This window comes from Syzygium oleosum, unplaced genomic scaffold (assembly GCF_021117445.2).
Source record: "Syzygium oleosum isolate NSW1041296 unplaced genomic scaffold, Sole_v2.1 Sole_v2.14, whole genome shotgun sequence".
Classification (NCBI taxonomy): domain Eukaryota; kingdom Viridiplantae; phylum Streptophyta; class Magnoliopsida; order Myrtales; family Myrtaceae; genus Syzygium; species Syzygium oleosum.
The window spans coordinates 3,866,560-3,883,220 of NW_026607498.1; the positions used below are offsets into that span (position 1 = coordinate 3,866,560).

Sequence of the window (16,661 nt, forward strand, 5' to 3'; positions counted from 1 at the left end):
ATTTGAACGCTCTTAAGCTCTAAGGCCTCAAAAAGAGAGCCGATCGCAGGTACATGGCAGAGCTTATTAAGAGCATCGCGACGTCCACGCCAACTTTAACAAACCCGATTATTCTGAAGGCGCACATTGCAGCATTTCTTTTATGCATCTTGGTTTCTGCGGTCCAACCAACTGAAGAATAGTTCTCACAGGATAGACAAAAATGTGTCAATGTAATCAATCATGCATAACAACAAGACCAAACCTTCATGATAGCACCAGTTTAGAGTACTTGTTCTTTTTATGGAACAACGCAACAGATAATTCAACTGGCGTAAAAGGTTAAGCAAGCTATAATCTGCTGTCACGCCAATCCTAACCTCAAATAGATCAGCTTGTAAAAGTTGCAGAAAATTCAGTTGTCTAAGATAGTATATACAACCAGCATTTGGTGAGTTATCTGTGAAAGCTCCGACTTCAACGACAGCTAGTGGATCAAGCTACTTTCTTGCTTCTATCTCTCGCTTACCTAGGTGCTTCCTTTCTTGCTGTCTAAGATAGTATATACAACCAGCATTTGGTGAGTTATCTGTGAAAGCTCCAACTTTAACGACAGCTAGCAGATCAAGCTACTTTCTTGCTTCTATCTCTCGCTTACCTAGGTGCTTCCTTTCTTGCTGTTGTAACAGAACTTGGCAGTAAAATGACCTCTTGATCAATCACTCCTGAAATAGAACATAAAGACACAAATCAGAAGTCGACACATGAGGAAATCAGCAAGTAAAACTTCATTAAATCCGAGCTCTAATGAGGCCATTCCATTATGTAGCAAGAAAATGTTGGTTTTCTCATCCTCCAGATCACTTTTAATCCACCATCTTTCACCTCTGACTTATGCATTGATATCAGCTAAAGCCTATACAAGAAAAGAAAGCTTGGAAGAGCCATTTTTCCTTTGTCTTTCCTCAACCCCAAGAAATTAAAATCTAACAAGTACCACTAATACGGTCACAAATTCTGATATCACCATTGCTAACTAGTGAAAGGGGTGGAAAAAGTCATAGACAATTGCCCGCCATACCTGATCAGAGCAGTAGGTACACTCGGCACTCTTAACCACTCAGGAGCCTTCAGAACCTTGTATCATGTTGCATCGATGGACAATCTTCGAGAAATCATCAAGACTTAGCTGTAACATAGACAGACAAGTCACGCCATAAACAGATAATTTGATTCCTAAAGACCCAAAATTAGAATCAACATTCGATCCACAGTTTACTTAACATCATTAAATTTATGTTAATTCCTAAGAAAAGCAATCCTTAATTCTATAGCAGGCAATTGTTTTCCTTTGCTTAACATTACTAGAAATTTGTTCAATCTAGCGAAAAAGATCAAAAAATAAAAGAGAGATGAAGATGGAGAAAATTACATTCTCCGATGCCAAGAGTGGGCTAGCTAAAAGATCTAACTAGAGAATAACCTCAGAATAACTATTTAAAATTTCATACCCCAACAGAAACCTTTTTCCTACACTTTCGGGCATGACTAGTCCTGCCAGGATATTACCACATTTACTTTCACTACTCCATTGTTATGATTAAATCAAGTTGGTGATACTTTCCCAGACAGTTATAGTGATATCATATTTACTATTGTTTTTTTTGGTAAGGTCATATTTACTATTGTTCAATTCTTGAAATATGGACTAACGCAAGATAATTTTAAATCGCCTAGATTTTTATCTGCATTCATGATTTAAGAATTTTGTTAAAAAGTGCCACCAGGGGACTTCCTAAACACCTCAAAATAAAGAAAGTTTGTCATTTCCAATGCACTATCTTTCCCGTGTTATGCATGATAAATGAAAAGAAAACATCTCCTTTAGTATGGTTAACAGGTGCTGCAGGGACACTCGCCAACAAGACTTATAAGTTGATTATGTATCTCTGTCCTCATGGATGGTTAATGAAATTTCGTAACACTGCAGTCAACTAAGTTAATGATGCTGGTACCTTTTTTCAGACTTTCGTAACAGTTCAGTCCACAGCAATGCAGTTGACAGAAGAATTAGCATGCAGGACTGGAGATGAAACAAAAATAGTAGTAGGCTGGACCTTTCCATCTCCATCGCTATCAAAGCAGTGAATCATGTTGGCTAGTTCCATGTCTGTCCATGTAAAATCATGAGCATCAGCTACTTTGGCTAAATCATGCACAGTGATGCCGCCCTTCCCTGCTTCTGCATGACACATGCAAGCTCGTCAGTTCCAAAAACAAAAAGGTTCGCAAGCCAAAAAGGGGCATCTATTGTACCAGCCTCCCACATTGTGGGGTCCAGGAAGGGCTAGATGTACCCACTTAACAATAAGATTACAAGCCACAGTAAGAAAAGGAATTGCCGCACAACATCCACTTAAGAAACTCTCGTTGTTAGTATCCAGAGGAACGTAGAAAAAACTGTGCAGTAAAATTGACATTCTGTGACGCCTTTTGGCATTTTCTGATGCTACAGCAATCAAGAAGCAATTTATCTCACGACTACATACTAGCAAACCAAAATCTGCCGGATTTTGGTTTGTTTAATATCCCTTTTCAAAACCGTGACTAAAGAAAGGGATGGAATATTTGCTGAGCATAAAAATCTCCCTCCAAATTAGCCTTCTATAGATATTGGTTTCTTAGATGCAAATGCTTCAGCCTAACAATAAATTAGCTTCCCTGAACCTCCCTACCATTTGGACTAATGATGCACAAGGACAAGTAAACCTGACGTGATAAACCAACAGGGAGTTGCCAAAGCCATCAATGCCAAAATAATGAAGGAAAGAATGTGAAAAATATGTATCCATTATCTGACAAGCATACACAGGGAAACTCCATTAACCATCAATTACCATCTAACTGAAAGAAGTGCATAATCAGCTCATCCTCAGTCATCTTCACCCGGCTGGTAAACTGGATATCAATAATTATTTACACAAAAACAAAGAAAGAAAGAAACAAAAATGGTCAGTTGGGAAAGAAAAAGGGAAACAAAATTCTCTTAAAACAATAATTAGGATGAGTTACAGACCGTTTTTTTCCTCTTCAGCATTCTAGGATTTTCTTGAGTCTTTTCTACTATGCCATTAAGATCTACACCAGCCTCATTTTTGGAAGGCTCTGAACTCACTGTTGCTGAAACTCTGGCAGAATCATGCAGAGACAGCACAATGGCCTGCATTTTGTCACTGACTTTGTTAGTATTAATCTTGTAGTTACTACACGTGTAATAGATTTCTAATCCATGCTGAGATGAAACCCAAGCTTCACCATGGAATGAGAGTATTAAAATCATGAAAACACTAGATTTACCTTTGCCAAGTCAGCATCATCATCAACATAATCCAACTTATTCAGTAACTTTTTGGTCTGAGGTTTCTTCTTCGGTTTTGACACTTTTCTCTTTCCCTGGAGCAGGAGACAGTCGCAACAGGTAAAACACAACATTTCAAAGCAAGATGGAAGATTGCAAAAGTATCGACATGTCCATTAGCTAGGAAGGACAAGAAGCTCGGTTATAAGTAGACCTATCAAATAATACATGATCAAAATAATTCCCTGAATTCAGCTCGTCAATTGTGCTCACATCAATCTTTAAACTTCTTCCACCCACATTGAATGACAATTCAGGTTTAGCTCCTTTTACTTATCTCATTGTTTAATTCACATCAATGTCACAGCCTCTGGGATAAGTGATATATCTGAAATCTGATCCGAATACTAAAAATGGATTAAGACTAAAAACAAGGAAAACGAAATTGATTTCAAACTAAGCATGTCGCAATCGGCACTAAGTATCGTAGCCAAATTCTCTGAGTTCATAACTTATATATCTAAGCGTCTTCCATATAACACCACCCTGATCTTACCTAACATAAAACAACCATTGACATGAAGAAATTGCTGATGTTCAATATGTCCATTCCGATTATTATAATGACATGTCCAAGACTGATATATATACAACTTACTAAAAAGTCCAAGTGTACCTCAAATCTGTACTTTTATATTGTTGTCTAAATCCCGATTTAAATGTAAATCTAATTACTTGAAAAGCATTAAGAGGAGGTACAGAAAGAAAAAACTGTCTTCAACCAAAACACACTCGAAGAGGACGGACAAAGCACCGCAAAAGCTAAACTTAAATGAAAGCCATAAATCAATTTGACTAAAAATACCTACACTATATTATTCAGTAATTAAGTAATTTATTCAACTGTGGTATTGATATTTAACCAATTTGGTGAATTTCCAAGCTTTATATTAGGTATTATACTTATAAAATGGGTTCAAGCAAATCACTTCAACTGCTATCCATTTAAAAGAAAGGAATGTTGATGCGGCACCTTACAAAGGCTGACATGACGTTATATCCATGTGCCACGTGGCAAACTATCTTCCAATACTTTAAATGTATGTTTGGAGAAGTGGAACCATTTCGAAAGTATTGATGAGTAGGTTGAAAGTACCAAGAACCTTTTTCATTGAACACACCTCAAAAACCAAGGTGAGAGAATGAGGTGATATACCACTTGCTTCTTGGTATTTGACATTGGATGGAGTTGAAGGAAGCCCTAGCAATTGGCATGAGGCTGCTATTCCCTTTTTTTAAATAAAAACCATTCACAACCCAAAGACAAAGGCAAGGGGAAAGCATAAAGAAAGTAATCAAGGAAAGTAATGTTTCCACTTGCCAGACTCGGAAAGGCTTAAAACATGCAAGGAAGTTGACGAACTGATAATAGAGGTCGCACTTGACATAAGGAATGCAATGAAGAGAAAAATTAAAGGACAATAAAAGCTAGATGCAACACTTCAAGTACATGCAACTAGAGTATCACCAAATTAATGTCCTTCACTGAAGCAGTCTGAAGTAATTAGCAATAGATGAAATTCAAAATAAGTAACCAATAAACAATTAGACTGTGATTTTGGAATTTATTGTGATAGATTTGAAATTGCGAGAAACATCAAAATTACACAGTTTAATTGAAATTCTCGAGAACTTGAAAGAAAGGAAAAACGAAGGGAAGGATACCATGATAATCTACTAGCAAGTGTACTAATTTTCACACGGTTTCTAACAGACTGCACAAAATTTTGCTTAGGTTGGGTAATCTATAGATGTTGGCAAGTGAAATAGCATAACTAGGTTTTTTTTTTGGTAAGGGAAATAGCATAACTAGGTTTTTCAATGCCACATCAAGCCGAAAAATCTCATGGTTACTTAGGATCCAACTTTGATCTTCTCGTAACAGTCCTCTGTCTAATTAAGCCAACTATTTCTTAGAAACACCGGTGAAGTTTCAAGAATGTCACAATCGAAGTGATAAAATATGGGTGTAGCATAAAGAAATTCGTTCTAATTAAGAAGGCACTCGATGCAGCCACTACAGCAATATTTGTGAATAAAACACTTCGTGAAGAAGTCTAAAGAACTGAGAAAACTCAGGAAGGAAGTGCTCCCAAATGCACTTCGCGACAACATTAACCAAAAATTATAATAGAAATAAAGACTGTCGTGAAAAAAAATAGATAGGCAACACTTCCAAGTCACCGCAATTTGCGGCGGATACACAACAGTTCGGACTGGAATGAATTAATGCTAGAGCTGCCAAGCCGAAAAATTAATGACACCCGAGCACAATTCGCTTCACTCACTTCAATGGCCCCATTGTTCTAATTCTTTGAAGATGCACAAGCAGTGTCATTCTCATTGATAAAAAACCAAGAAATGAGAAACCCAATGATCATTTCTTTCTCTTGACTCCGTTGTCTTGAACCCACCTTTCCATTCCCACATGAACCTTAAACGTCAACTAGACTAGGAACTTAATTCACGCGAAAATAACATAAACAAATAAAGATTCACCAAGACCAAAAAAAAACCGACCTTTCTTTTACCAGACCCAGATACTTCAAAATCCCGATCATCCTCCTCCTCATCGTCGACGCTAAGATCATCATCGCCGCCATCGTCGTCCAAAGCAGGCGCGTAATCATCATCCCTGTCGTCGTCCTCCTGACCCACCTTCCTCTTGCCCTTCGCGTCGCCCTTCTTCTTCGCCTTCCGGCCCGAACCCATCACGGAACTCGCCAAATTACGGAGGCCCAGGGCCTCCATTCTCTTGTTGTTCTCCGCGATCCTCGACAGCCTCTGCTTCTCGTAAGAAGTCGGTACGGTCGCCTTCGCCGACCCGGGGAGGGTCGGGGGCTCCGGCTCGGAGCCCGAGCTCGCCTGCGCTCCGTCGGGCTCCGAGTCGGAAGCGGAAGAGCGGCGCTTCGCCGCCGCCATTCGAGCGTCGCGGCGATGCTCGGGACGAAGTGGCGATTGGCCGGCGCAAAAATGACGAGGTGGACGGGAGTGAAGAAATTGGGAGGGAAGCGATATAAAACCAGCGCGGTCTAGTCGCACCGGTCCGATTGAACCTTGCGGCTCAAGCATTTGGACCGGACCGGACCGGACCGAGTCGTAGACAAGGCGTTTTAAGTGCACTCGACACTTTTAACACTCGCTTTACACGTGAATTTTGATTTTTAAGTAAGTTGAAAATACCGTGCTTCGAGAGCACATGAAAATTTCCGGTGCTGTAGGTCGAAACTAAAAAGATGATATCCGAGCCATTCGAATTTAACTTAAGAACGGCGATTCTCATCCCGAGCCGACCTTAATCTGTCGTACATGCAAACATTAGCTCAAAAAAATTGCTCAGTCAAGAAATAAATCGAGGAGGTGACATATTATGATGGATCTTACTGTAAATGTACATGTTGAATATATCGATTCTCCCCATAAGTCAGCTCATTATAAATAATTGCAGAAATTATCATTACTTCGGTGCTTCTGCAGCTCGGTTCATCACCCCCCATCATAGATTTAGGATACAAAACGCATCATATCATAATAATATATAAACTATCGAGATATTCACCTAAAACGGGAAGAAAGCCGGAATGCTAACAAGTATCTAGTTTTGAATTCACGCAACACGATTGCGGTGCCAAAGCCGCCGAACGGGATACATTGGCAAGTTTTACACATATAATCGTTCAATTCCTCTAAAAAAAAACGACGACTTCTTTCTCTTCGGACATGATCCGCCGACGATGAAAGCGGATTCACGAGAGTAAATATGTTTCCTTCTCTTGTCTCTTGCCTCGCCCCCTCTTCCTGTGTACCGCGGCTTTATTATCGAGAGCGTGACGACGGAAAACGGAGCGGAATGGCCAATAGGTGGTGGACGGTGCGATACGTAGATAACCCCGCGATACCCATTACTCCATCCCCGAATCTCAAGCTCAAATTCGCCCTCCACGCCGCTCCTCTCTCTCTCCCTCCGTCTCGCGGCATCTCTGGATGCTCGAGATGTCTTGAGAAAGAGCTCCTGAATCACTGTCCCGATCCTTTCAACATTCGCCCCTCTCGCCTTTTTAATGGCGCCCCTCGTCAGAATCGAGGCGATCAAGCCCGTCCCTCCGTCGCTCGCCGCTCTCTGCGCCTGCCCGTGTCGACCCTTTGCCGGGAACGCCCTGGTTCTGGCGCGTCCTTCGTCAAAATTCAATCTTGGGTTGCTGTTACATGGGCCCAAGAGCGTGGTTCGGATGCGATTGCGCGGGGTCTCGGGCCGCCGGCGCATCGTTGCGGCCATGGCGCGCACCGAGCAGGACCGGGTCGGCGAGAGCGATGCCCATCAGGTGCTTTCGGTCGACTCTATCTCATTAAGAAATCCGGAATCAGTGTATGTGATCGTTTTCTTGATTGGTGTCTGGAATTGTTGGATGTATGAGGGAAAATGGTTTTTTTTTTTTTTTTTTTTGTGCTGGCTTTATGCTGAGTGCAAATGATAGGGTTGTGAATAGCGTACTTTTAGTTGTTAGTAGTTAAGAAAGGGGTAGTTCCTTACAATTGGATGGACCAGAAACAGCAGTATAGATGATGTGTCGATTTTATCTTTCTTTGCGTATTCATGCTTCCTCTGTTGAAATTTGTTACTAATGCACCATGTCTGTGAGGATTTACTTTGTGTCTATCATTTCATGCACGGAATGAATATCTGCGGGTACAGGACATGACAATGTTTGTTGCTTGAATTGTTGATGAACGAAGATGAGTAAGTTGTGGCATTAGCTCTCTGTCACCCCTATCTATCTGTAAATGATATTTTCATGTTAAATTGATTGTAAAACAATGCTGAAACGGAATGTTTTAGGAAGTAGACGAAGGCCATCAATCTTCACCGCGGGGAGAGACTGATATGGAGACTCAACAGAAAGCAAGTCAGTTAAGAAAGAGGATTGTTTTTGGACTTGGAATTGGTATTTCTGTTGGCGGTGTTGTATTGGCGGGAGGATGGGTGTTTACCGTGGCTTTGGCGTCTACTGTTTTTGCCGGTTCACGCGAGTATTTTGAGTTGGTTAGGAGTCGTGGAATTGCAGCTGGAATGACACCCCCTCCTCGATATGTGTCCCGAGTTTGCTCGGTCATTTGTGCCCTGATGCCAATACTTACCTTGTAAGATTGAAACACATCCCTATGCTATATTATTTTATGTCATTTGGTGGAGAAATTCTGTTGCTAGCAAAGCTTTGAGCATGAACTCTGTTTCCTGATAAAGTTTTATGAGTTACCCAATCTTATCATGATGTAGCAATTACTTAGCATGCTTCTATTTTGCCTTATTAAAATGTAATAGGCTCCTTATCTGTCTACACTGCTTGTTAAGGGAGATATGGGAGCTTGCTTGCTTCTGAATTTCTAAAATCATCCTGTTCAGAAGAAGAAATGATCAAAAGACAGTACATTTGACATGGAAATTAAAACGTTCCGCAATCTAGTTGTAGTAACTACTTGTAATAATCGCAGGAAAAAGAATTACCGGCATAATTTGAGAGAAAACCCTTTACGGTGGCAAAGACATGTCAAAAAACTTTGACTGCTTTTCAGCATGCAGTTTCTGGAAAACTTTTCACATTCTCTGTTTAGATACATATTTTCTCTCCTCTAAATTGTTAGCAATCTGAAACATAAAAATCATGTGGATCTCACTGATTTCTCGTAGAATGGCATTGTTTTCCCCCATGTGTACCTTTGAATTAATCAGAATTTTTCCGGGAAGCAGTGCTTTCTTCTTAATTCGTTATTGCTCTATTAAATCCTTTGCTCTATTTGGCAAGAGACATAATTTTTTATTAATTTGTTTTGAGGGTTTGATAGGCATTGATTACTGATAGTTGCCGCTGTGCATGCCAGATACTTTGGTCTAGACGTTTCTGTGACATCTGCCGCCTTCCTTGTTGCCATAGCATTGCTTCTACAGAGAGGAAATCCGCGATTCTCCCAGCTCAGCAGTACAATATTTGGTCTATTTTATTGTGGATATCTTCCTTGTTTTTGGGTGAAGCTTCGATGTGGTCTAGCAGCACCAGCACTTCATACTAGTAAGATATGGTTTATTCCTGATGGAGAATGCCCCTTTCAAGATACATGCATCCGATATTTTATCCTTAAGATTTGTTCAGCCTTGGTTTTTTGTCAGTCCATCAGTCTTCATTCTTTTCAAACTAAGATTGGAAATGTCATTGAGATCACAATGTTACTTGTCAATTATATAAGTGTCAGTGTAGTGTACAAGACAATTGCAAAAAACATTGGTAATAGTAATTTAAACGCAGAAAAATTTCAAGACTAAATGGTAAAAGGAAGATCAAGTCATGATATTCAATACAGCCAATGTAGCATACAGTAATCTAAACGCAGAAAAAATTCAGGTTTAAATGGTGTAATGAAGATTAGATCACGATACTGCCAATGTTAGAAGCACTTGGTATTGAAAAATATACGATACAAATAGCTCAGTAAGAATCTTTTTGGTGCTTTTGGCCATTATTTTTGGTGTTTGACTCATTCGTCGTGGTTTTCATTCTACCGGCACTTGAGACTGTTGACTTCTCCAAGTGTGAAAATATGTCATAGTTTTACATATTACACTTCAATGGATAATTGTGCTGTTTGTTTATTAATTTCAGTTAAGCAAAAAGCTCGCTTCGAAAGTTTGTTTTTTGCTAATTTCTACCTTGCTTTTAACAGACTTCTCCGTTAGACATTGCCACAACCAGCTGCGTAATTGACGTTCTTTGTAAAAACAGATTCTATGATATTAAAATGTAGAACAAGCATAATTTTTTGATATTCTATTCTGTCTGTCTCTGTGTAGAATTTTGTGAACTTGGCCTCACACCATGGCTCTTACCCATAAACACTACTTATTTTCAGTATACTTGAAATTAATACCAGAAAATGTGAGAAGTTTCAAGATGAAGCCTTCCCTATAAATAATGAAGTTTTCAATTTTTTTAACATGTGTAATGTAACGGCTTCTATCATCAGTGATTGTCGTTAATGTGCTCATGCTTATGTTCTTAACTTGCTTGTCTTTAACAGGAATAGGAGCAGCATGGCCCATCCTTCTAGGAGGCCAGGCTCATTGGACTGTGGGCCTTGTGGCAGCGTTGATGTCAATAAGTAGCATAATTGCAGCAGACACATATGCGTTTCTTGGTGGCAAAGTAATTTGGCTTGTAGACTTTCAGTGTAATTTGTGCTGTAATATGTACCCTTTATATACAAATCGAAATCTACATGCCTCTTTGTCTAGTTATGTTGTTTCTTGTATATAAGTTTGAAAATATACCCATGTCCTGATTGTGAATAGAATTAAGGACCTCAAACAATTTTCTTTAGAATATACTCATGATCTGGTATCCAAAATCATGCTTAGAGATTGTTTGAATTAGTATCCCTTAATGAGGTTCTACTACAAATCACTTACTTTTTGTTATTCTTTCTTTCTTTCTTTCTTCTTATAACGCTGGTTTATCCAGAATATTGTATCATGGTGAAACTCTTTTCAGAAGTTATACTTTGAATCTTTGTGTGCTATAAGAGCAAATGCAAAAGAGTAGCTTGTTCTTGTGATTTCTGAGCTTTGTCGGGCATGAAGTTGACTTCTTAATCTTCATTTCGTATAATCACATTTAATGTAGTTAAGAATTGCTGGGTACCTTTGTGCTTAATTTCTTTTCTATTGTAAGAATTCATGATTCCTTTTGCTTCTTCCGTACCATGCAGGATATTGTGGTTTTATGCAGACAGAAACCTAAAAACTGTTGTATTTAAATGCAGGCATTTGGAAGGACACCACTTACTAGTATTAGTCCCAAGAAGACATGGGAGGGAACTGTTGTAGGCTTGGGTGGCTGTATAGCTACTTCCGTCATCTTGTCAAGGATATTTTGTTGGCCGTCATCTTTGCTGAGGTAGTTCTACTTGCTCTTGTAATCTAGTTTGCAAAACTATTTGTTCATGGATGAGAACGAAATACTTTTTTAATGATTAGGGTAGTTGATTAACGTTGTTTCTTTGTGTTTGGAAGATAGAAAATTGAAGGAGTAGGGATACTTGGTGAAGTCATCTATTTCTAGTGGGATGGCAAAGAGAATTTTGTCTTTGATGTGTGTAAATGTAAATTGTCTTTACGTGCTTGTGTGCTCAAGAGGGAGACGAGGGAAGTAGTAGGGAGGAGGAGGAGGAGGAGGAGGGAACAGGGCTGGATTTTGTTAGGAGAAACTGATTATTGTCTTTCGTCCTTGTTTATCTTGGATGCTAGATTTCTATGCTATAATTATTAAGGACAGTGTCATAGAACTTTTCTTGACTTCCAGTCTTTTTTTCTTTTTTCTTACATATTTCTCCTTTAAACATTCTTTGGACAGGATGAGTGATTATGAGGAAGTGCATATTTATTTGGCCAATTGAAATGTTCCAATGTAGACATGATCCAACCTTTTAAAATTTTACCGAGGGGAGCTTCTTCTTTTTATCCTTGGGGAATGACTTAAATTGTGAATCTTTTACTTCTACTGTATTAGAAAAATCGTTATGCTTTAGTTGGTTTTGTTGGGTGATTCTTCTACCTCATTGTGCTCATTTAATATAATATTCACCAGAAGATCCTTAATCGTAGTGTTCATCTTTTTCCCCACAAACGTTCATCTTTATAAGCCACTTCCGTAATGTTACATACTCTTATTGGAACGTTTGAGGATTCACGTGTCCTACCACTTGGAGTTTTCAAAATCCACTCTTTGACATCTTAATAACTGCTTTCTCCTAGATTGTTGAAGGTAATGTTGTTTTCAAAATGTACCCCTTCTTTCTATTTTTGAAAAGAGTTTTCCCTTTTTCTACTAAGTAAATTCATCCATGTCTTTTCTCATACCTACCGAATCTTTACGACTTATGAACCACTCCAAGGACATCATCTATTCACCTTGAGATGTATGAAGGTCTTCATGTCCCTACTGTTTTAAGTGAGTTTTCTTCTTTTCCCTTTTGAGAGGGTAATACCTACTTTCTCTAGAATATAGTCATGATTGTTGTCCCTGTGCGTACACAAGCATCTTCCTGTGGCTTTTTGCTTGCTTTTCTTTCACATGGAAATGCACATATCCTCATAACTCCATTGGTCCTGAATTACGTCCTTGTCATGTAGGCTATTATATTCTTCTTGACCTTAAGGTGCATATTAGGTATCATAGTATACCAGATGCTTATTTCCCAGTTGTAAATCTCATGGATGGTATTAAATTCTTCCATCTTTGTACAATCAATCGATTCTGATATCAATCTGTCCAGCACGTTTGCCGTTGTTATGTCTTATCCATGAAAACTCTGTTGCATAGCTTACATCAAGGAAGAGGAGTTCATCCCTATCTAGTGGCTGAAGACAAAAAAATTTATCTTGTCGTAAGCCTGCACAGATGGGAGACTTCTCAGTCTTCGCTATTTGTATCCTTGATTGCAAAAAATTCGTTGTACAAATCCGAGAACTTGAGTACTTTTGATCCTTTTCTCTGAAGCCAAAAGCCCAGATAATTCGGTCGGAATCTTGTTGTGATCTCTTTTCGGTATTCAATATCATCATTGGATGCCTCAAGTAAGTAGATCCTATAATGAACTCGCATAAATGTAACATCAAAATTTGTGCATTTATTCTTTCTTATTGTTTCATATAAAGGATCAACTTGTTGCCTTGTGGTTTCTTTGTTCCCTGTTCTCATGTGTGTGTTAAAGCTGGTTCCTTCACTTTGTTGAGCCTTTTATCAGTTCTTAGCATCTTTTTGAGTTTATAGCAGGTTCTTGACCTTACATTTTAGTGTTTAATTTTAGCAAGTCTAGCTATGCCTGTTTAATCTCCAAGTTTTGATCATAGTTTCATCTTCTCTGACTATATTTTCGTTCGTTCTTTTCTTAATCTTACTACAGTGTTAGCACTTATTCATCAATAAAAATCATACTTTCTTTGTCTTGCCAAGTTGTCTTTTAGCTTCAAGAATACCAGTATCATAATCTTTATCTTTAAATTTGAAGGAAGGAACTCGCAACGTTTGTGCGGTAGCATTCGAAATAATACATTTTGATCATCTGGCTTAAAGCTTTTTGGATCCATCATCATTTTTAAACCTGTTTTTTGCTCAGTTTGATTTTTTTTTAGGTGATTACATTATTGCATTCTGTTAGACTGTTCATTTGCTTTGTCTTTTCCATTGTCGTGGTTTGTGTCTAATTTCCTCTTGTTTGGTGGACAGTGCAATAGCATTGGGGTTCTTGAACTTTTTTGGGTCTGTTTTTGGAGATCTTACCGAATCCATGATCAAACGTGACGCAGGGGTCAAAGACTCGGGTTCCCTTATACCTGGACATGGTAAGTTCCTTTTGCTCTAATTACTTTGCAAAGCTGCTGAATTTTCTTTGCACTTTGGCCCTTATTCGAGTTGCTAAATTTGCCTGCTGCTGATTATTATAAGAACCAATTTAACTTTATTTAGGACAAATTTCATAGTTCGTTTAATCTGATTGCTACAGTTAACTGTGTTGTCGATTTACAATGGCGCAATTTTTTGGTTGCTGCAATAATTGTAGCTTTCATTTGCAAGATTTTGTGTTTTCATTCTTCAAATCTAGTTAGCTCATCTGTTCGAGTATTTCTTATCACTATAACTGCATGGTACTCATCTGAATTTTGGATTGACCAAAAGTTTGCATATTCGTGCGGATGCATTATAGCTAATCATATGCCTAATGCCTACCGCTTGTTGACAAGCATGAGAAAGTGAAGCTGAAACATCCTTCACGCTATCTTATTTTCCTGCTGAACTTGCAAGTAGAATGCAATGGTATAATTGCCCTCACATAACAATTTGCTGATGCACTCCTAAATGGTAGAAAAGCTTCTCTTTTGTGTCATTGGCTGCAACAAAAAATATACCTAATTTCTGTCGTTGGAGGGTAGTAGTCGAATGTAATTTTACTCCTGTACTCAAAAGCAATGGTCTTTACTTCCTCTTCCTGGAGAATGAACCTTTCTTTTAAGATGTTGAGAAACACATGGGCACCTGCAGATGACCTTTACCTTGTCAAATGCAAAGATGATACTTATGTTAGTTTTGCCTCGGAAGTTTTCATACATTCCTCATTTTTAATGAAATGAATCTTTTTCTTAGATGTCTGTCATGTAAGGTTTCCTGGACCTCTTTTTCCACTTCCTGTGCTGCTCATTGAATATGCATCAGATTGTAGTGTAGTTGTAAGAACCGTGTTATTTATGGTATTTTGCGAATTTGGGCTTCATGGACTATGTCTGTAATCGGAGGGAATACCTGCAGGGGGAATATTGGACAGAGTAGATAGCTACATATTCACGGGTGCACTCATGTACTCTTTTGTCAAAACCATCCTACCTCTGTATGGAGTTTGACATCGGAAGAATGAGCAATAAAAAGTGGGGATACGCTGTGTAATTCTGGGGTTGTTGTAAGATGGGACTTCGGGCCAGCCAAGCAGGCACAGATTGTTTTTGGACAAGAGAATGAAGAAGATAGCCCTGTACGTACTCTTTAACTCGAAATGGCAGCTGAGATTTTGAAGCATACTCTGTTTTCAGTGTTAAAGGTATAGTTCAAATAACCGTATATCACTGTTAATCTTCAAGAAGAGCTGTCATTGGTCAATTCAATGGATGAGAAGCTGCTTCCGAAAAATTGTCGTTTCTTTCTTTTCCTTGGTTTTTTTGGTGTTGGTAGGTCTTCCATTTTAATAACTGGATGATCAATAATTTCGGCCGCAAGGTTAATCATCTTAATTTTTTGCGTGCCCGTTTGCTTCTCATGCTGCCTGGGGTTCTTTAGCTTAAAGAATCAAGTTTTAGGAAGATTTTTCTATGGATATATCTTCATTATGCTTTGACTTTGATTTTTCTTGTAGAGAGCGGAGTTTCAGCCCCCACTTGGCATGATTTTTTGGAACCTGACTTTTGTCCTAGCTGAAGTTTCATATGCTGTATTTTGGCTCGTTGATCTCTTCGACAATTTTTCTGGTGTTGGTGTTTTCTTGTCCAACCGTTTTAATGCCGGTCCATGGTTATTGTTCCATGTCGATGCAGCCAAATATGCTGAAACGATGGATCGAAACCGATTAGTCCGATCGTTATCACACCATGTGACCATCATGTCCTAACATTCCTATCAGAACTCTATCAAGACTCAAAAGTTGCTTTGATTGCACTAAAGCAAGAAGTTGTTAAATGTTGACGCTAACAAAGCTTATTGTCTTGGTGACAATGATATGGTCCTTCTAGGGAGTCCTCATGGCAGCCATGACCAGAAGTAGGAATGTCATTATTGTTAATGTAATTATCACTATTGTGATTATTGATGTAGCCTAACTTAGGCTGTTAGGCAATATTGCATCGAGGTCTCACAAAAACTCTTTTTGAAACGTATTTTTCCACCTCTAATAATTCCCATTTGGATTAATTTGCACCCTTGAAGGTTGACCGAGCAAAGCAATCAATCATGGGTTGAAAATGATATACAGAGGGAGACAGACAGAGAGAAAGAGAGAGAGAGAGAGTCACAGTGAGTAGCAAGCACAGGCCCACTAACGTCCCACCAAATCCCATCAATCAGACAAAAAAAATTTCCATACGCCTCTATGATATCGCATACTATTCTAATTGGGAAAAAAAAAGACAAATGATAATACCCTACTCAATCACTCGTAACCTAAAGATGAAAGTTAGCGGTAAGTCAAGAAAGGCTCTCGCTGAATTAAATCATTTCTCTAAGGCGAACACGACTTCGCAAGGGTACGTCTAATTGGCGGTCGCAAACCCCTATTATTTTCACGTGGACATGTCTCCTCGGCCTCCTTTGGCGTCCCTTTTAATAAAAAATAAACCCTATTTTTCGTCGTCTGCATGCATGTGTGTCAGCTGTGAGATGATGCCTGATGATATCACCAATTGAAAATTTTGCTGCTTAATTTAACTTCTGCTTGCGCGCCTTGTCATCTTCTTGTTTGGACATAAACATTGTTGCTACGAGCCACATCATCGTTAGTACTAGCATGGTTATCTTTTAATTTGTAAGTACATCTACTTAGCACTCTTTCCGATTCACTAGAGTCATGCTGTGTGCTTAAAAGCAAAGTCCTTTCTGGGGCGTCGAAACTTGCGGCCGTCGTCAAAAGGGTGGTTCGGTCTGTGATGTCGTGACAAATTTGGTAAAAGAAGTAATGA

The 16,661-nt window shown here is 38.9% G+C and overlaps 2 protein-coding genes across 4 annotated transcripts; one reads left to right on the forward strand and one right to left on the reverse strand.

Annotated features, from left to right (window-relative positions):
• Positions 1-207: 207 nt before the first annotated feature.
• Positions 208-6,396, reverse strand: LOC115690510 (uncharacterized). Of its 2 annotated transcripts, XM_030616865.2 has the most exons (7): positions 5,918-6,395; positions 3,337-3,432; positions 3,056-3,199; positions 2,877-2,937; positions 2,097-2,221; positions 1,061-1,168; positions 208-704 (listed from the first exon to the last, which is right to left on the reverse strand). In XM_030616865.2, the coding sequence occupies exons 1-6, from the start codon at positions 6,317-6,319 to the stop codon at positions 1,100-1,102; spliced, it is 897 nt and encodes a 298-aa protein (XP_030472725.2). In that variant the 5' UTR covers positions 6,320-6,395; the 3' UTR covers positions 208-704; positions 1,061-1,099. The 2 variants fall into 2 exon arrangements, with proteins under 2 accessions (XP_030472725.2, XP_056173919.1); XM_056317944.1 differs by lacking the exons at positions 208-704; positions 1,061-1,168 and having other exon boundaries at positions 2,004-2,221; positions 5,918-6,396.
• A 797-nt stretch (positions 6,397-7,193) lies between these two features.
• LOC115690499 (phosphatidate cytidylyltransferase 4, chloroplastic-like) lies at positions 7,194-15,433 on the forward strand. 2 transcript variants are annotated; one of them, XM_056317910.1, is made up of 7 exons: positions 7,194-7,719; positions 8,242-8,536; positions 9,275-9,462; positions 10,466-10,590; positions 11,207-11,340; positions 13,672-13,787; positions 14,749-15,433. In XM_056317910.1, the coding sequence occupies exons 1-7, from the start codon at positions 7,248-7,250 to the stop codon at positions 14,838-14,840; spliced, it is 1,422 nt and encodes a 473-aa protein (XP_056173885.1). In that variant the 5' UTR covers positions 7,194-7,247; the 3' UTR covers positions 14,841-15,433. The 2 variants fall into 2 exon arrangements, with proteins under 2 accessions (XP_056173885.1, XP_030472710.2); XM_030616850.2 differs by having other exon boundaries at positions 7,319-7,719; positions 8,235-8,536.
• Positions 15,434-16,661: the final 1,228 nt, after the last annotated feature.

Coding starts and splice junctions, on each gene's coding strand:
- LOC115690510 (XM_056317944.1), bottom strand. CDS start 6,319: ATGGCGGCGGCGAAGCGCCGCTCTTCCGCTTCCGACTCGGAGCCCGAC. Junction 2,938..3,055: donor TGCTGAAGAGGAAAAAAACG/GTCTGTAACTCA, acceptor ATTGATATCCAG/TTTACCAGCCGGGTGAAGAT. Junction 2,222..2,876: donor GCACTTCTTTCAGTTAGATG/GTAATTGATGGT, acceptor TGTGTCATGCAG/AAGCAGGGAAGGGCGGCATC.
- LOC115690499 (XM_056317910.1), top strand. CDS start 7,248: ATGGCCAATAGGTGGTGGACGGTGCGATACGTAGATAACCCCGCGATA. Junction 7,720..8,241: donor GCGAGAGCGATGCCCATCAG/GTGCTTTCGGTC, acceptor TTTAGGAAGTAG/ACGAAGGCCATCAATCTTCA. Junction 13,788..14,748: donor TTCCCTTATACCTGGACATG/GTAAGTTCCTTT, acceptor GAATACCTGCAG/GGGGAATATTGGACAGAGTA.